Source organism: Bos grunniens, chromosome 29 (genome assembly GCF_055505025.1).
Source record: "Bos grunniens cultivar Pamir isolate PY7600 chromosome 29, Bosgru_T2T1.0, whole genome shotgun sequence".
In the NCBI taxonomy this organism is placed as follows: domain Eukaryota; kingdom Metazoa; phylum Chordata; class Mammalia; order Artiodactyla; family Bovidae; genus Bos; species Bos grunniens.
In genome coordinates, this window is record NC_141193.1 from 6,009,327 (window position 1) to 6,029,912 (window position 20,586).

Genomic DNA, 20,586 nt, shown 5'->3' on the forward strand with positions numbered 1-20,586 from the left:
TCTCCTTTAGAATGCAATGGTTGGATCTCCTTGCAGTCCAAGGGACTCTCAAGAGTCTTCTCCAACACCACAGTTCAAAACCATCAATTCTTCAGTGCTCAGCTTTCTTCACAGTCCAACTCTCACATGCATACATGACCACAGGAAAAACCATAGCCTTGACTAGATGGACCTTTGTTGGCAAAGTAATGTCTCTGCTTTTCAATATGCTACCTAGGTTGGTCATAACTTTTCTTCCAAGGAGCAAGCGTCTTTTAATTTCATGGCTACAGTCACCATCTGCAGTGATTTTGGAGCCCCCAAAAATAAAGTCTAACACTGTTTCTACTGTTTCCCCATCTATTTGCCATGAAGTGATGGGACCAGATGCCATGATCTTCGTTTTCTGAATGTTGAGCTTTAAGCCAACTTTTTCACTCTCCTCTTTCACTGTCATCAAGAGGCTCTTGAGTTCCTCTTCACTTTCTGCCATAAGGGTGGGGTCATCTGTATATCTGAGGTGATTGATATTTCTCCCGACAATCTTGATTCCAGCTTGTGCTTCTTCCAGCCCAGCGTTTCTCATGATGTACTCTGCATATAAGTTAAATAAGCAGGGTGACAATATACAGCCTTGACATATTCCTTTTCCTATTTGGAACCAGTCTGTTGTTCCATGTCCAGTTCTAACTGTTGCTTCCTGATCTGCATACAGGTTTCTCAAGAGGCAGGTCAGGTGGCCTGGTATTCCTCCCATCTCTTTCAGAATTTTCCAGTTTATTATGGTCCACACAGTCCAAGGCTTTGGCCTAGTCAATAAAGCAGAAATAGATTTTTTTCTGGAACTCTCTTGCTTTTTCCATGATCCATCAGATGTTGGTAATTTGATCTCTGGTTCCTCTGCCTTTTCTAAAACCAGCGTGAACATCTGGAAGTTCACAGTTCACGTACTGCTGAAGCCTGGCTTGGAGAATTTTGAGCATCACTTTACTAGCGTGTGAGATGAGTGCAATTGTGCAGTAGTTTGAGCATTCTTTGGCATTGCCTTTCTTAGCAATTGGAATGAAAACTGACCTTTTCCAGTCCTGTGGCCACTGCTGAGTTTTCCAAATTTGCTGGCACATTGAGTGCAGCACTTTCACAGCATCATCTTTCAGGATTTGAAATAGCTCAACTGGAATTCCATCACCTCCACTAGCTTTGTTCATAGTGATGCCTTGTAAGGCCCACTTGACTTCAATTTCCAGGATGTCTGGCTCTAGGTGAGTGATCACATCATCGTGATTACCTGGGTCATGAAGATCTTTTTTTGTACAGTTCTTCTGTGTATTCTTGCCACCTCTTCTTAATATCTTATGCTTCTGTTAGGTCCATACCATTTCTGTCCTTTATCGAGTGAGTCCATGTTTGCATGAAATGTTCCCTTGGTATCTCTAATTTTCTTGAGGAGATCTCTCGTCTTTCCCATTCTGTTGTTTTCCTCTATTTCTTTGCATTGATTGCTGAGGAAGGCTTTCTTATCTCTTCTTGCTATTCTTTGGAACTCTGCATTCAGATGCTTGTATCTTTCCTTTTCTCATTTGCTTTTTGCTTCTCTTCTTTTCACAGCTATTTCTAAGGCCTCTTCAGACAGCCATTTTGCTTTTTTGCATTTCTTTTCCATGGGGATGGTCTTGATCCCTGTCTCCTATACAATGTCAAAAACCTCCATCCATAGTTCATCAGGCACTCTATCTATCAGATCTAGGCCCTTAAATCTATTTCTCACTTCCACTGTATAATTATAAGGGATTTGATTTAGGTCATACCTGAATGGTCTAGTGGTTTTCCCTACTTTCTTCAATTTAAGTCTGAATTTGGCAATAAGGAGTTCGTGATCTGAGCCACAATCAGCTCCCGGTCTTGTTTTTGTTGACTGTATAGAGCTTCTCCATCTTTGGCTGCAAAGAATATAATCAACCTGATTTTAGTGTTGACCATCTGGTGATGTCCATGTGTAAAGTCTTCTCTTGTGTTGTTGGAAGAGGGAGTTTGCTATGACCAGAGCATTTTCTTGGCAAAACTCTATTAGTCTTTGCCCTGCTTCATTCTGTATTCCAAGGCCAAATTTGCCTGTTACTCCAGGTTTTCTTGACTTCCTACTTTTGCATTCCAGTCCCCTATAATGAAAAGGACATCTTTTTGGGGTGTTAGTTCTAGAAGGTCTTCATAAAACCATTCAGCTTCAGCTTCTTCAGCATTACTGGTCAGGGCATAGACTTGGATTACTGTGATACTGAATGGTTTGCCTTGGAAACGAACAGAGACCATTCTGTCGTTTTTGAGATTGCATCCAAGTACTGCATTTCAGACTCTCTTGTTGACCATGATGGCTACTCCATTTCTTCTAAGGGATTCCTGCCCGCAGTAGTAGATATAATGGTCATCTGAGTTAAATTCATCCATTCCACTCCATTTTAGTTCGCTGATTCCTAGAATGTCGACATTTACTCTTGCCATCTCCTGTCTGACCACTTCCAATCTGCCTTGATTCATGGACCTGACATTCCAGGTTCCTATGCAATATTGCTCTTTACAGCATGGGACCTTGCTTCTATCACCAGTCACACCCACAAATGGGTATTGTTTTTGCTTTGGCTCCATCCCTTCATTCTTTCTGGAGTTATTTCTCCACTGATCTCCAGTAGCATATTGGGCACCTACTGACCTGGGGAGTTCCTCTTTCAGTATCCTATCATTTTGCCTTTTCATACTGTTCATGGGGTTCTCAAGGCAAGAATCTGAAGTGGTTTGCCATTCCTTTCTCCAGTGGACCACATTCTATAACCAAATGTAGCGTTAGTGAAAATTTTCTGGAAATTTCTCTATGGCTTTTAGGGAAGGATGAGAATCATAAATGAGGTTTCATTCTTGACTCAGAGAAATATAATTCTACTTTTGAAATTTTACCCTCGAAGGCAGGCTCTTCATGGAGAGAAGGAAGGACGCACAGAGATAAAACTGGAAGGTAGGAAAGAGGCAGATGTTCAGATGCTGTGGTCTAATGAGAAGTACTCAATGAAGCAACTTCAGTAACTCCCTTTGAGGAAATTCTCAGTTGCTAAATAGTACTATCTAATCAAGACAGTATTTCAAGTAGTATATACTTCAAATAAATATATAGTTCAATGCTCCTAAACCTTAAAATCTCAGTAAGAGATTTAAGACTCAGCTGTAAATCTTAGATCTTTGCCTCAAAAACAAAGGCCTTGAGTGTAGCACTTACCCACACACATTTTGACATCATTCACAGTGAAGTCTGGATCTGGCATCCTATGAAACAAACACCAGTAAGTATAATGGGAAGCACAACTACTCTAGTCAGGGTGAGTTTTTTTTTAAAGAACTAAGAACTCCCCAGTCAAGCCCCATCAATCTTCAAATTGAGGATTAAAAAAATATATTTTAAATATAAACATTTATACATATATAAACATATTTATACATATATAAACAGATGTACATATATATGTAGGAAAAAAGAATATATGAGAAAAGGTTAATAGGGATTATTCAGGGTGATAGATTTCAGGAGATTTAAATTTATTTTCTTTATAGTTCATCTATATTTTCTCATTTACATATAACACACTTCAGATAGTTTCAATGATCTATGCTTTGGATTATCAATACTGCATTGTCTATAGCCCTGTGTTTAATGTGGCCACTTTGCAGCCAAACCCAATCAGTGAACACTTACTTTATTCCAAGTCCATCGGAATTCTTGAAAATCAGAGGATCTCTTAAGCCACCCCGCTGGATATACTCTACGTTAAAATCTGTCACCATAAGAAAACAATTGTTAGAAAGGCCAAGAGGTTTAGCTGGAAAAAGATAAAAGGACCTACGTAATACGATAAGAGATTTCCACAATCATTCAGAATTTAACCAACAGGGGATAGTACTATTGAGTCACCTCATAAATCCCAAGCAGAAACCATATCCTGTGCCTTAACAGCCTAACATCTAATTCTGCCCCCTGCAATACACACCATGACATCCTTGTCAGTTTGCCAAAGAACGAGCTGCATGACACACACGGAGCTCAGTCATGGTGGAGCAGGTACATGCATAAAGGAATTGCTATTGAACTATTTTTAATTAAACCCAAACCAAGGGATAAGAGAAGGAAGAGGTCTTTAGGGGAAAAAATCCCAACATTCCTGTCCTAATAAACGCTTGCTTCTTCCAATATAGCAGAGAATGACTCATGGGGTAGGGCTGGGGGACCGGGGGAGGCTGGTGCATGAGTGGCATTGTGTAAGAAGAGAAAATAAAGATAAACAGCATCACAGCATTAACAGGCAGTATTTTGGCTGCAGACATGCTGAGCCCACAGCTCCCAGAGTCTACAACCTCCTACATCAAGTGGCTGCAGGTCTGAATCCAAATGATACTGACCTTTTCCTTCCATAAAAGTAACAAAATTTGCATTATATTTGTTGGTGTGGAGCTTCTCTTCCAAGTCAAAAGTTCTTTTTCCTTCAATTTCATCATCTGAAATGCCATCATCTTCATAGCGTCGTCGCATGGTACCACGCTGGGGAGAGAGGGACAGAAGGATGAAATCATACACCTTTTCAAGATTTTCACTTGCTACGTTAAGCATTCATTTGCCTTGCTTTGTAGATCTTTTTCTCAAATAAAGGTCAGCTAATATTCTCACAATGTATGAAATTTAAAATGAGTCACTAAGTTCCCCACTTGTAAATTTTACACTGCTAACTCTTTGAGCCTACAGATAAATTTACAACAAAAACCAAATGACCAAATAGGGCCTACTAAACATTTTTTTCTCCTGGCTGCACCACACAGCATATGAGATCTTAGTTCCCTGACTAGGGATTGAACCCACACCCCTTGCATTGGCAGCACAAAGTTTTAACCACTAGATCACCAGGATAAGTCCTATGAAACATTTTATTTATCTACCATCGTTTATCAGAGGGTGGACAAACTGTCTTTATAGACTTTACAGACCAGGATACAAAACATAATTTTTTTATGGGGAAGGCTACTTCTGGATTAGCTTTCTAAAACAACCTTTGAGAATAAACTAAAACATTTTAATTAATGAAGCAAAACCTCTTTTACAGCAGATAAAGTTAACCTAAACAACAGCATTCCAAAGAGCCGACCACCAATACTTAGCATTAAAGAGGTCTTCCCAAAGGAAAATATACGAATGGTCAACAAGCACATAAAAAGTGCTTAGGATCATTGGTCATTAGAAATAAATACCACAAAAATATACCACTTTACACCCAGCAGGATGGCTATTACCAAAAAAGGCAGACAATAACAAGTGTTGAAGAGAATGTGGAGAGACTGGAACCCTTACACAATGTTGATGGGAATGTAAAATATTGTAGCCATTTTGGAAAAGTTTGGCAGTTTCTCAAAACATTAAACAGTAAATCATGATTCAGCAATTCTCCTCCTAGGTGTATATCCAAAAGAATTAAAAACATATCTAAAATGCAGATGTTCACAGCAGAACATTATTTGTAACAGCCAAATGGCAGAAACAACCCAAATGTCAGTCAGTTGATGAACGGATTAACAAAATGTGGTATATTTACACACGGAATATTATTTGACCACAAAAAAGAACAAAGTACCGTTATGTGCTACACATGGACGAATCTTGAGAACAACATACTAAGTGAAAGATGCCAAACACAACAGACCGTGTATTACATAATTTCATTTTTTATTTTAATTTTTTGCTGTATAAACGATCTTTACTGTGTACAACAGGAAGTGGAAGAGGAGGAGCTATAACAGCTCTGGCTCCTGGGGCAGCTGCACACACTCAGTCACTACCCTCAAAAAGCCAGTTTCATTTTCATGAAATGTCCAGAATAGGCAAATCCACAGAGACACAAAGTAGATTAGTGGATGCTAGAGACTGGGGAGATGGAGGGATAGAAAGTAACTTAACAATGTGGGTTTCTTTGGGGAACAATTAAAAATGTTCTAGAACTAAACAGTGGTGACATCTGCACAACCTTGAATATACTAAAAACCACTGAGCTGTGCACTTTAAACAGGTGAATTTTATGGTATGTGAATTATCTTGGTAAGCTGCCTGTTTTTTTTTTTTTCTTAAGATAACATGTTGCTCATGCTGCAAATTTACCTTTTGGTATAGTTTACTTTAGCCAGTATTAAAATTTGCTGAAATTTCTGTAACACATGGGACAACTTGTGTGAGGCAACGGTAAAGGAGCCCAACTCCAGGGTGTACTGTGCTTAGTCGCTCCATTGTGTCCAACTCTTTGCAACCCCATGGACTGCAGTCCACCAGGCTCCTCTGTCTAGGGGGATTCTCCAGGCAAGAACATTGGAGTCGGTTGCATGCCCTCCTCAAGGGATCTTCCCAACCCAGGTCTCCCACAGTGCAGGCAGATTCTTCACCACCTGAGCCACCAGGGAAGCCCTGTTCACATAAAACCCCAGGGTTCAAGATATTGGGGAAAGATGCGTGTGTCATGGGAGAAAATCAGAAGCGGAATCTCAGAAGGAAGACTAGCAAAAGAAGGATTTTCAGAGAGACATTCCATGGCTTCCTTCCAATCTAACTTGAGCCCCACATACAGCTAAAGGTAAGAGCTATGGTCCCACTGGAAGAAGCACAGCAGGGAGGGAGAGAAAGAACACACTCCACTACTTACACAAGGGCCTGCCTGGCCCAGACCCTACCACCACCTGGTTACACCCAAGTGGAGCTCCTCACTTTACCTTTCCCATATCCCTCTGAGTATTAAAATAGTTAAACGAAGAAAAAATATCTACCACCCCACTCAGAATACCCCTCTCCCAATCAACACAAACAGAAGAAAACAGGGAGCACAGCATGCCTTGGGTTAAAAAAAAAATAAAACTGGGAATGGAAAAAGAGGCTGGTTTGGTCCTTAGATTCCTGGTGAGGTTCCCCGCAGCCTCTGCTGCCCATTCCCACGCCTGCTGCGGTGCTCATCAACTGAGGTTCCAACGGGTAGGGGAGGTCCAGGTGGGAAGGAGTATGGATTTGGGGACTGAGGTGCCGAAGGCCCCCACCCCAGTATGTGCTAAGAACAACCAAACCTAGAATTTAAATACTGATGATCTAGAATCGATTACACAGCACCAGAATTTATATAAACACGTTAAGAAAATGAGACACTGGAGAAAAGTCTCTTAGGGAATGGGACAAGGGAAAGAGCAGAAATAAGAAATTAAAATTAAAGTAAATAAAACTGATGGTTACACACCAGAGGAGAGCGAGATTCAATTTACCAGTTTTAGGTAGAAACACTGATGAATACCTGTTATCTTTTCCAAGTTTGGCAAAAAAAAAAAAACCCTTATAACACTCTTACCTAGCAGTTTGTTGCCATAAGTCACATCTTAAAGGCCAAAAGATCTATTTTTAGTAGACCTCTTACTCTAAAAATGCCACCAATGCTCAAAAATACTTTTAGGTACTTTTATATTTGAAGGGAGGCTGGTTATTTTCGCTGACAATTTCTTAAATGGGTTTGTGTTTTGAAAGGCATCACTCAGTTCTCTTCCTCACCTTATTTCACATGTGTCTTAGAAAAGAACTCCAAAAGATGAGTTCCAAGCATGTCAAAAAGCAAGAGAAATACCACTGAAATAAATATGGTTTCCCACAACAATCATTTTTAGAAAGCATTCATTTGCACACAGAAATAACCTCCTCACATACAAGGTCAATTAATTTATGACAAAGGAGGCAAGAACACATAACAGGGAAAGGACAGTCTCTTCAATACATGGCGTTGGGAAAAGCGGACAGCTACACACGAAAGAACGAAACTGAACCACTACCTTTTACCATACACAAAAATTAACTCAAAATGGTTCAAAGACTTAAATATAAATCTGAAACCATTAAACTTCTAGGCAATAGCTCCTTGACATTAGCCTTAGCAATTTCTTTTTGGATCTGACTCCAAAGGCAAGGGAAAACAAAAACAAAAATAAACAAATGGCAATATATGTGTGTGTGTAGACACACACACAGTGAATCAGACTGATTATATTCTTTGCAGCCGAAGATAGAGAAGCTCTGTATAGTCAGCAAAAACAAGACCTGGAGCTGACTATGGCTCAGATCATCAGCTCTTTATTGCAAAATTCAGGCTCAAATTGAAGAAAGTAGGGGGAATCACTAGGCCATTCATGTATGACCTAAGAGGTGATGAATAGATTCAAGGGATTAAATCTGGTAGACAAAGTGCCTGAAAAACTATGGATGGAGGTTCGTAACACTGTTCAGGAGGTGGTGACCAAAACCATCCCCAAGAAAAAGAAATGCAAGAAGGCAAAGTGGTTGTCTGAGAAGGCCTTACATATACCTGAGAAAAGAAAATTGAAAGGCAAAGGAGAAAGGGAAAGATATATCTAATTGAATGCAGAGTTCCAGAAACAGCAAGGAGAGATAAGAAAGCCTTCTTAAGTGGAAAATGCAAAGAAACAGAGGAAAAAAACAGAATGGGAAAGACTAGAGATCTCTTTAAGAAAACTGGAGATACCAAGGGAACATTTCATGCAAAGACGGGCACAATAAAGGACAAAATTGGCAAGGACTAACAGAAGCAGAAGAGATTAAGAAAAGGTGGCAAATATACATGGAAGAACTGTACAAGAAAGCTTTTAAGGATTCAGACAACCATGAGGGTATGGTCAATCACCCAGAGTTAGACATCTTGGAGTGTGAAGTAAAGTGGGCCCTAGGAAGCATTACTACAAACAAAGCTAGTGGAAGTGATGGAGTTTCAGCTGAGCTATTTCAAATCTTAAAAGATGATGCTGTTAAAGTGCTGCACTCAATATGCCAGCAAATTTGGAAAACTCAGCAGTGGCTACAGGATTGGAAAAGTCAGTTTTCATTCCAATCCCAAAGAAAAGCAATACCAAAGAAAGCTCAAATTATCACACAATTGTACTTCTTTCACATGCCAGCAAGATTATGCTCAAAATCCTTCAAGCTAGGCTTCAGCAGTACGTGACCCAAGAACTTCCAGCTGTACAAGCTAGATTTAGAATAGGCAGAGGAATCAGAGATCAAATTACCAGCATCTGTCAAAATCATAGAAAAAGCAAGGGAATTTCAAAAAAAACATCTACTTCTGGTTCACTGACTATGGTAATGCCTATGATTGTGTGGATCAAAACAAACTGTGGGAATATTCTTAATAAGATGGGAGTGCCAGATCACATTACCTGCCTCCTGAGAAACCTATATGCAGGACAAGCAGCAACAGTTACAACTAGACATGGAACAATGGATTGGTTCAAAATTGGGAAAGGAGTACTTGAAGGCTGTATATTGTCACACTGCTTATTTAACTTATACGCAGAGTATATCATGAGAAATGCTGGGCTGGATGAAGTACAAGCTGGAATCAAGATTGTGGGGAGAAATATCAATAACCTCAAATATGCAAATGATACCACTTTAATGGCAGAAAGTGAAGAGGTTCTGAAGAGCCTTTTGATGAAGGTGAAAGACGAGAGTGAAAAAGCTGGTTTAAAACTCAACTTTCAAAAAGTGAAGATCATGGCATCTGGTCCTATAACTACATGGCAAATAGATGGGGAAAATGTGGAAACTGTCAGATTTCATTTTCTTGGGCTCCAAAATCAATGCAGACGGTGACTGCAGCCACACTTGAAATTAAAAGATGCTTGGCTCCCTGGAAGAATAGCTATGACAAACATAGACAGTGTATTAAAAAGTAGAGATATCATTTTGCCAACAGAGGTCTGTGTAGTCAAAGCTATGGTTTTTCTAGCAGTCATGTATGGATGTGAGAGTTGGATCATAAAGGAGGCTGAGAGCTGAAAAAACTGATGCTTTTGAACTGTGGTAAGTCAACCCTGAATATTCACTGGAAGAACTGGTGCTGAAGCTGGAGCTCCAATACTTTGGCCACCTGATGCAAAGAGCTGACTCACTGGAAAAGACCCTGATGCTGGGGAAGATTGAGGGCAAGAGAAGAGGGCGAGAGAGAATGAGATGGTTGAATGACATTACTGACTCAATGGAAGTAAGTTTGAGCAAACTCAGGGAGATGGTGAAGGACAGGGAAGCCTGGAGTGCTGCAGTCCATGGGGTGGCAAAGAGTTGGACACAACTTAGGGACTGAGCAATATATCCATACAATGGAATATGGTTAAGCAATAATACAAGGGAGTGAAGTACTGAGAAATGCTGCAACCACAGATGAACTTCGACAAAAACACTAAGTGAAATAAGCTAATTACAAAAGACCATACATTTTATGATTGCCTTTATCTGATGTACAGAATAGGCAAATCTATAAAGACATAGGCTGGAGAGAAGAGAGATGGGGAGTAACTGCTAATGTGTACTGGGGTAATGAAAATATTTTAGAATTAGATACTAGTAATGTTTTCACAGAGGACTTCCCTGGTGGCTCAGACAGTAAAGAAAGCATCTGCCTACAACGTGGGAGACCTGGGTTCGATCCCTGGGTTGGGAAGATCCCCTGGAGAAGGAAATGGCAACCCACTCCAGTACTCTTGCCTGGAAAATTCCGTGGATGGAGGAGCCTGGTAGGCTTCAGTCCATGGGGTCCCAAATAGTTGGACACGACTGATCGACTTGAATGTTTTCACAACTTTGTAGATCTACTAAAAACTCCTGAATTGTGCACTTTATTATTATTTAAAAAAATATTTGGCTGCGTTGGGTCTGAATTGCAGTATGTGGCATCTGCACTCTTTGTTGCGGTATGCGAGCTCTTAGTGGTGGCATGTGGATCTAGTTCCCTGAACAAGACTGAACCCAGGCCCCCTGTGCTGGGAATGTGGAGTCTTAGCCACTGGACCACCAGGGAACTCCCTGAGTTGTACACTTTAAAAGAGTGAATTGAATAGCATATGAATTCTATCTCAATACAAAATAATGATGGGCAGTCTATAACAGAAAAAAGGTTAATACAATGCACATATTTAAGTAAAGCAATGTATTTTTACGATATAAGAATAAAGTCTGACACAGACCAAATCTTGCGTAATAACATTTTTTGAGAAAGCACAATTTTTTTCTAAATTTTCATCGCCATTTCAGTTGACTTGATACGAAAGGACACATAGATAAATGACTAAAAAAAGCTCTTAAGTATCAGGAACCACCATGCTGTGCCAGAAACGCAAAAGCAGTCTGTTAGTTCTGAGAATTTCCACTCCATCGACTAAGGTCATTCACCACATTAACAGATTAAAGGAGAAAAATTAAACGATCAGCTAGATCTGAGCTGTCCAAAATGTTAGCTGCTAGTCACACGTAGCTGTAAGACTTAAGTTTATTAAGATTAAAAACATTTTCAACAAACGATGCAAGGGAAACTAGGTATCTGCCTGCAAGAGAATGTGTTAGACCTTTACCTTAAACCATTTCATTTAGTACAAAAAATTAACTCAAAACACATCAAAGACCTCAACATAACAGCTAAAACTATAAAATTCTTAGAAGTAAACAAGGGAAAATCTTCACAGCATTAGCTTTAAAGAGGACTTTTTTAATGACATCAAAAGCAAAAGGAAAAAAAACAGGTAAACTGGACTTCATCAAAATTTGTAAAATTTGTACAAAAAACACTATCAACAGAGTGAAAAGAAACCGTAGGAGAAAATACCTGCAAACCATACATCTGACATGGGATCTAGCATATATAAAGGACTCTTACAATTCAACAACAAAAGAAACAACCCGATTCAAAAATGGGCAAAGGACTTAATAGGAATTTCTCCAAAGAAGACACCCAAATGGTCAATACGCACTGGAAAAGATGCCAAACATCACCACAAATCAAACCCATAGTGAGATACTACTTCACATCCATTGAGATTCCTATCACCAAAAAAGAAAAAACAAAAAACAAACAAAAAAAACCCACAAAATAACAAGAGTTATCAAGGAAGTGGGGAACTAGAACGCTTATGCATTGCTGGTTGCAGCCTGTGTGAAAAAGAAGTACAGCAATTCCTCAAAAAATTTAACACAGAATTGCCATATGACCCAGTAATTCTACTTCTAGAACCAAAAGAAAACAACCAAAAGCAGGGACTCAGACACTACACCACCAGTGTTCATAATGCCAAAATTATTATTTTTTTTGACGGTCAAAAAAAAAAAAGATGGCAACAGCCCCAAATTTCCATTGACAGATAAAATGTAGTATTTATATATACAACAAAATATTATTCAGCTATAAAATGAAATGGAGATCTGACACGTGCAGCAACATGGGTAAACCCTGAAGACATTATGCTAAGTGCAACAGGTCAGACAAAAAGATATTGTATGATTCCACTTATGAGGTACCTAAAGTAGACAATTCATAGAGACAGAAAGAGATTAGAGATTACCAGGGGCTGGGGGGAGGAGGAATGGGAAGTTACAGTTTTACGATTATACAATTTCTATCTGGGGTAATTTTGTTTTGGAAACAGTAACGATGGCAGCACAATACTCTGAATTAACACCACTGAATTAATTTGCTTAAAATGGTTAGAATGGCAAGTTTTGTTGCAAATATCTTACAATTTCTAAAAATAATGCAATATATCAAAAATCTCCCTTTAAGAGTCACTGTATAATTCCTTCATTTTATATCAAATAGGTTTTGCCTACGGTAACTTCTGAGAATCAGGAAATATGGTGGAATTATTTTACAAAGAAGAAAGGTAAAACTGACCTAAGTTTACCCTTTTAGAAAACAGAAAAACAAGAAAGCTGAACTATCTAAAGGGAGAGCTTATCCCTTGTCAATTCTACTACAGACACTTTACTGTGTGATCTTAGGCAGTTAAGTGAATCATTTAACCTCTCTAGATCCTAATTTTCCCTTGGAGGTAAATAATACAAGGTCCCTCTGTGCTCTACAATAAAGTCCTCACCACCTGATTCTCAGCCTTGCTCTCTCTTACCTTATACTGTGTTCACATTTTGCTGACCCATAGCCCCCCCTCTGTCCTGACCAGGGACACTGAGAGGCACAAGTGGTGGGTTGGCAGGACAGCCCTCCAAGGGACTTCCACATCATCCTCCTGTCCTCCCCACGCACCGCCCCCCCCTCCGCCATATTAAACAAATCTCCGTGTATCTCAATCAACCAGATGTTAGGGCAGTTATTTCTGGAGGGCTTAGGCAATTACCATTCCCCAAGGGATCAAAGGAGTCAAGAGAATGAAGAAATTGTATAAAGTATGAAAAGGCAGTTGCTTTTTAATTAATAACACCCAGAAGGGCTACTGCTTTGAAGGTGAACTATGATGCCAGGACAAAGCAACAGTAGTAACAGCAGTTAACATTCCAGTGTTGACTATGTGCCAAGTACTGTAACAAGCATTCTGCATGTATTAACACATGTAAGGATACTATCCTCTCTTTTGTATGACAAAAGGCAAATGAAGGACAGAAGTAACCTGCCCAAGTTACAAAGCTATTAAGTGGTACAGCTGGGACTGGAACCCAATTCTAAAACCTGTGGTCTTAACCACTACTCTCTCTACTACTGAAATCACTAAGCAACGAACTCTGGCCAGACCAGGGGCTTGGGGCAGCTGAAGTAACTGTCACAGGAGGAGATCCCAGACAAATGAAATGGCTCTGGCAGAGCAAGGAGGTGAAGTGGTGGGGCTGTTGACAACGAAGCAGTCTATCAACCAGAACACCATGCCTGGTACAAAGATCAGCAAAATATCTTCCCAAGGGAGGGAGGTTTCTGATACGTGCTAAGGGATACAACATTTCCTTTAAATGTTATTTAACATTTCACCAATCCTAACTTCTAATTCTAGCTTTTACTTAACTTCCTGGACATTCAGTTATTTTGGCTGAAATAAAAATATTGCAATTTCTAACCACAGACCACTTTACATCAAAGAGTGCTTTGAACCTAGTACGTTTATTATATATGCTAATTAAAATTTGTTTTCATTCTCTATATTTGTAGTCAGGGACATTTATCACACACTTTCTGTAAAGATGACGTTGCCAACATTTTTTTTTTAAACCAAGATTCACATTTCCTACTGTCTCTAAGTTCTGATCTGAGGCAGATCTACCTCACTACCTTAGAGAAAAGTTTTAATTACACAGCCTCTTTGCTGGTGACGGTATAAGAAGCCAAGTAACAAGTGTATTTTCATGTCCCACATCATGATACTGCTTTAAAGAAAAAGTTTGGGGGCATCTTTTTATCAATTTATAAAGCGATACAGATTACATCTGAACCTTTCCAACACACACCAAATCCCTACTTGATAAGTGCTTAATAAGCTCTTATACATCTTCAAAGAAAGAAGCAAGCTCAGGTTCTCAACTGGTCCCCTTCACAAAAGTATGACTACATATATATCCTAAAAATCAACTAAGCTTGAAGGTGTTGTTCTCATTTTCTTTCTTTCCATATTTTTGAAAACCCGATATTACTGTAAGATCACACAATGGGGCAGGTACATATGTAGATGAATCACTGCCTACCACCTTTCTATGTGTGTACATGTGTTTGTGATATAAAAATTATTTGAACACTTACTCATTCATAAAACAGGGCACTCATTATGGAGTTAAAGCCAGATGCTCTGCATACAAAGATAAAAGGCACAGTCTAGCGCTAAGATTTCTGGCCAGTAGGGGGAGACAGACATGTAAGTAAATTACAGTATTACCATTAATGTGATATGCATTAAGACAGGTAGGTACAGAATTTATGAAAGTCCAAGAGGAAGGAGTAGTAGAATGGTTGGTGAAGGCTCGACTTAAGAGAAGAAATGTTTTCTCATTCAATATAACTTTACTGGACATCTACCAAGTGCCAAGGACTACGGATATAGATTCTATATTGCTCCTCTGTAGCAGTGACTCTGTAGCCTTTGAACTGCAGTGCTGGAGAAGACTCTTAAGAGTCCTTTGGACTGAAAGGAGATTAAACCAGTCAATCCTAAAGGAAATCAACCTTGAATATTTATTAGAAGGACTGATGCTGAAACCGAAGCAGCAATACACTGGCCACCTGATGCAAAGGGCCGACTCATTAGAAAAGACCCTAATGCCGGGAAAGATTGAAGGCAGGAGAAAGGGACAACAGAGGATGAGATGGATGGATGGGATTACTGACTCAATGGACATGAATTTGAGCAAGCTCCATGAGATTGTGAAGGACAGGGAAGCCTGGCGTGCTGCAGTCCATGGAGTCGCAAAGAGTCGGACACGACTGAGCAACTGAACTGAACTAAACTCCTCCCCACTGGGTTACTGAGACTCTCCTTAACAGAGGGTGAATATCATTTTTCAAAAATAAAAGTTGTTTGTTTAGAAAAATGTGGTAACTTCATTACATCTCATGAGATTTTAATGGCAACGTCCTAAGGTAGTACAGAAACAGGAGGAATCACTGCCTTACAGTGACTAACCCTTGGGCCCATTTCTACCTTTAGATGACACACCCGCTGCCCCTAAAATAGTAAGAGGCTTGAGGACAAGGATAAAGGAAGACACATGCTTAATTTTAACACAACTGCGTTACTGTATTACAAAGAACGTGTACTTATCAACTACATAGCTGAAAAGCTTGCATTTCTTTTGTTGACAGTTCAGCCTCCAAATATTTCTGGGCTAACTGAAGATCAACTTATGCAGAGACCAACAGCACAAAGAACATTTTCTATATATACAAAACATTAGCAGATCACAGTAATTCCAACAAGACAGAGTAATCCATAAATAGAAATTTGGCAAGAAGTTTATTCACATCTAAGTCTCTGATTTTAAAAAAAGAAAAAAAGACAGCTGAGAAGGCAGAATGCTCAAAAGGAGAGGGATATACAACACAAAGTGAACTTCTCCCCTAAAGTTCCCTCAGAACTAATGTCAAATACTTAGTATGTACAGAATGATCCTAAAATCCTGAGTCAGGATACACTTACTCAACCACAAATATGTCCTCCAAAAACCCAACTGGCTGAGAAATGAGTTACAGTGCTGGATCTCTGCCATCAACACCCCCTGCTTTTCTGCATACTGTTTGGAATAATCAACTGTTCAGTGTGCTTGCTGCACAACTAATCATGATGGTGCCACAATTCTATAAGAGAAAAAACTGGTGTAAGCAGCAAAATCAGTCTGTGAAATTCAGGATGAAGACAGGCATCCCAACACCATCCTGAAGAGAAATAATCTGAGTTCAGACATTACAGAAAAAGCACATTTTCATTCCCCTAAAGGTTTTTACTAGAATATACATACATACACTTCTCTTCTTGGATACTGGCAAAAGCAGTACTCAGCAATATTACATGTTCTACCAACATGCAAATTTTCAGTTTATCCTCTAAAAGAAGCCCAGTCAAACCATCAGAGAAACTGGAAATAACAGCATTTGTCAATGTCCAAGTCACCTTGGGGGTTTTACTTCTTAAGTAGCTGGGAAAAAGAGATGTGTAATTCCTCACTCTCCTTTCTGTCCCACTCTCAAATCTTCACCTCCTTCTTGTAACCACAGAATGCTTCTTAAACTTAGCACTCTTACTCTCTGACATTCAAAAGTTACTCTGAGTTAAGTGAAATCATTATCTAAAAGGAATATAAAATGTTTGCTTTTTCTAATTTTTATCTCCCAGAGCAGAAAAGGGAATTTTGGAAGGACTGATCATTAGGAAATAATCTTCAAATTATTCACACATAAAGAAAATGGAAAATACCACCCACTAAAAATGGAAACAATAATGAACTCAGAAATATTCAGTTTGTCCTTCAACTCAACAAATGTCTTAACTTATTTTCATTAGCCAATGAACATCCTCTGAGATTCAAATAGTCCCTGAACACCTATGTTTACTGCCTGGTTTGTTTCTATAGCAACAGACACCTAGAATGCAGAAACAAAGATAATGCCTAATTTCTTCACCATCTTCTGTAAGTGATGCAACTGTAAGTCATTAGTATGATAGATGGCACAAGCAGAGCATTTCCAGTTCCTGGAAGGTAAAGATTAGTGTATCTGTTGGGCAAAACAATTTATAGAAAAAGATAAAGCCCCTAAAAGTTTACCTCAAATTTAAAAGGGAAGTAAGAACAATCTGCCAGTCACTAAGAAAGGTACAGTGACCCTGAAAGGACAGCTGATTTTGGAAAACATTAACTCTACTTACTCAGTAAATAATATGAACCATTAAAGGTGTCACACACACTGCTTCTCCTAAATTTTAGGTGAGTTAGGGGAGACAGCAAGCAGTCACTTAAAGCCAGAAGACAGTCCATAAACGCACCTATTTCCAGTCTTGCTATATTCCTCTAATCAACATGTATTTCTCTATGGCCCTCCTCTCTGGAGCTCTGACTAATGCTTTGATTCATAGACAAAGCTCAATCTCTTAACCAACACATGACTTCTTTCAAACTGTCAAATCTGAGATTTAGAGGAGTCATGAAATTCCATGTTAAGGAGCAGGAGCTCTGAAAGGAACTGGCAAACAATCAAAAGCTGGTATTTTACAATATCCCTCACAGACACATATACTCTTCCTCTCCCCACTGCCATGGCCGCATTAGAATCCTGGCAAGACCACTTCCCATCTTTCAGTCATTCATTTGTGTCGACTAAGGTTAAGGCACAGAAAATTGAGTCTTCACTTCTGAACTGACCTAGGAATGTAGTAGAAGAGTGGCAAAGTAACCCACTGCACTAAGAAGCCCAACAGCAAAAGGAAAACTCAATAAAGCAGTTATACTCAAGCTAAGAGAGAAACCAATAATGCAAGTTAATGACGAGGTTTGCTAAATTCCTCCAGACATTTAAAACATTGCCAATCACTTCCCAACCAAGCGAACATTCTGAGAAAAATTCACCTGCAGGTATGACCCCATTTATTACTTATTATCTTCAGCAAAACTACATAAGGAGAACAAAGCAACCGGAGTTGGAGTAGGTGTCGGCCTGGGTCTAGATACTGGTACTCTGAGCTCTGAATTCCCTAAGCTTTCATTTTCTTGTGTGAATATGTCAATAATTTCACTTAATTCTTGACACCACAGGATTGTGGTGAGGTTTAAATGTACATATGCAAAAACACTCTGCAAACTGTAAAGTGCCCTATCAGTTCAGTTCAGTCCTCAGTTGTGGACAACTCTTTGCGACCCCATGGACTGCAGCACACCAGGATTCCCTGTCCACCACCAACTCCCCAAGCTTGCTCAAACTCATGTCCACTGAGTCAGTGAAGCCATCCAGCCATCTCACCCTCTGTCTTCCCCCTCTCCTCCTGCCTTCAATCTTTCGCAGCATCAGGGTCTTTTCCAATGAGTGCCCTATACAAAGAGGCTAAATGGAGTAGTGGCAGAGTCTAGGGTTCAAATAACAGTTCTGCCTCTCACTGTGTAAGAGCCACTTAACTAACAATTAAAAGAGAAGCCATGGCACAGGACTGGATGAGGGTTAAGAGAGATAAAAGACATAAAATAGCTGGCATGAGCTCAAAAAGTATTAAGAATTCTGGTTTTCAACAGGAATCAACACTGGATTGGGAAATAACCATCTTGCCCAAAAAGAGTGATTTGGTTTACGTGGCTAGAGACAAGTCCTACTTGACATGCCTTTTCTCATATAGCATTAAACAATGGATAAGGGTTTCTCCTTCTTTATCATCCCAGGTGGCAGACTTCTAATAAGTTTTCTAAGCCTAACCCTCTCAGGAGCTCTTTCATGGTTCCACCATCTCTAAATCTTCTTATACCAAATACCTAATCCTAGGGATAAAATTTCACAAACTCCAACAACTGTACCCTGTTCATCCCCACACTGCCAGCTCTTTTAATTTAATATAAGTGGTCATTCCTGGAAGGTGTTATTTAGGAGAAGCCTAAGTGGTAGAGTTGGTTCTACTGTTGTTGATTTCTGGGTAGAAGGAACCCAGAAATCAACATTTCAGGAATAATACGACCATTAAAGGAATGGTCACATGTGAACAGAAGTGCAGAGCCAGAACAGAGGAGCTACGTGCTTATACAAGAAGAAGTTTTTGGACATCAAGACAGACTAGAACAGAAGACTGAAGATAAGACTAAAGGAAAAAAGAGAAGTGACCAAAAAGGAGAAGGTTTAGAACACAGTTGACATAAAATAAATTTCACACCTACCTGCCTGTGTTGCTCTAATATCTCAGAAGGTGTTACAGGAGTAATAATTATATACATTTAAAGAAAATAAAAATTAAATCATGCCAATCTGAATTATTTGGCATGTACTGCTATGATTCTCTTGTATTGTTGGGATGTAATGAGAGAAAACTCTAGTGAAAAGTAAATTATGTTAAATTTTATATTGCCAAGAGAAAGGGGAATAGACAAAGAAATTGAAGGGATTTGATAAACCATACTTCATCCTTCACTGTACTTGTTAGAAAGCTTGTTCAGTACTGAAAGAAAGTTTCTAAGAGACACAGAGTAAAGACTTAGAACAGAGACCTAAAAGCTCTTTCCCCACCATCATCCTCATAGAGATTCTAAGCTGGTGAGTCCCATGGCTTTTGTACCAGAATTTACATGTCCTGAGTACTTACTGTAGGCTGAGTTCTGTCCAAGACAGGAAAGAAAAAATAGACGTGAGTGGCTGTTTTCCAGAAGCTCATAATTTGTTTAGAAAACAAAACTCACGAAAAGACTAAAGGCACAGGCAAGAGCAGAATGCAAACAAGAACTTAGAACAGGTTTAGACAATCCACTTTCACACAGGTGAGTGTTGCTATGAAATGCTACAGCTAAATATCAATGTGACTAGATGTTACTACATTTTCTATCATAATAATAGTTAACATATGAATGCCTCCTTGTGTTAAGCATTTTCAAACCCATTTTTATAGCTTATTTATAATCCTTACAATAATCCAATGAAGACAGTAAAATGTCAATTTCAGTTATGAAGAAAGAATCAAAAAGGTTAGGTAACAAACCAGAATTACTTAACAAGTAGCTATTCTTAATCCCTACAACAGAAGTTCTAGAATTTTTTGGTCTCAATCCCTTACACTCTTAAAAATTACTGAGGACCCCAAACAGCTTTTGTATATATGGGTTATACAGGTCAATATTTAGTGATTACAAATTAAAATGGAAGAATTTCTAAATATGTAATTGCAAAACAAGTCTTGTATTTCCACAAAGGCTCAAGAAAAACTTCAAGATTTCAAAGTAATGTTTCACTGGACCATGATGAAGTTACAAACATTAGAGCAGGTGTAATCCCCAGATGTTCAAGCTGGTTTTAGAAAAGGCAGAGGAACCAGAGATCAAATTGCCAACATCCACTTGATCACTGAAAAAGCAAGAGTCCCAGAAAAACATCTATTTCTGCTTTATTGACTATGCCAAAGCCTTTGACTGTGTGGCTCACAATAAACTGTGGAAAATTCTGAAAGAGATGGGAATACCAGACCACCTGACCTGCCCCTTGAGAAACCTATATGCAGGTCAGGAAGCAACATTTAGAACTGGACATGGAACAACAGACTGGTTCCAAATAGGAAAGG

The 20,586-nt window shown here is 39.2% G+C and overlaps 1 protein-coding gene across 13 annotated transcripts in view; it reads right to left on the reverse strand.

Annotated features, from left to right (window-relative positions):
• The window catches only part of KDM2A (lysine demethylase 2A), a 91,373-nt gene that overhangs the window by 37,638 nt on the left and 33,149 nt on the right, over positions 1-20,586 (reverse strand). For all 13 annotated transcript variants that reach the window (XR_015158089.1, XR_015158088.1, XR_015158087.1 and 10 more), the window contains 3 exons: positions 4,420-4,558; positions 3,719-3,797; positions 3,245-3,291 (listed from right to left, as the gene is read on the reverse strand). Coding sequence is in view for 8 of the 13 variants with exons in the window: in XM_086385615.1 (XP_086241741.1) it covers positions 3,245-3,291; positions 3,719-3,797; positions 4,420-4,558 (265 nt within the window). In the remaining 5 variants the exon portion in view is untranslated. The remainder of the gene's footprint in view (positions 1-3,244; positions 3,292-3,718; positions 3,798-4,419; positions 4,559-20,586) is intronic.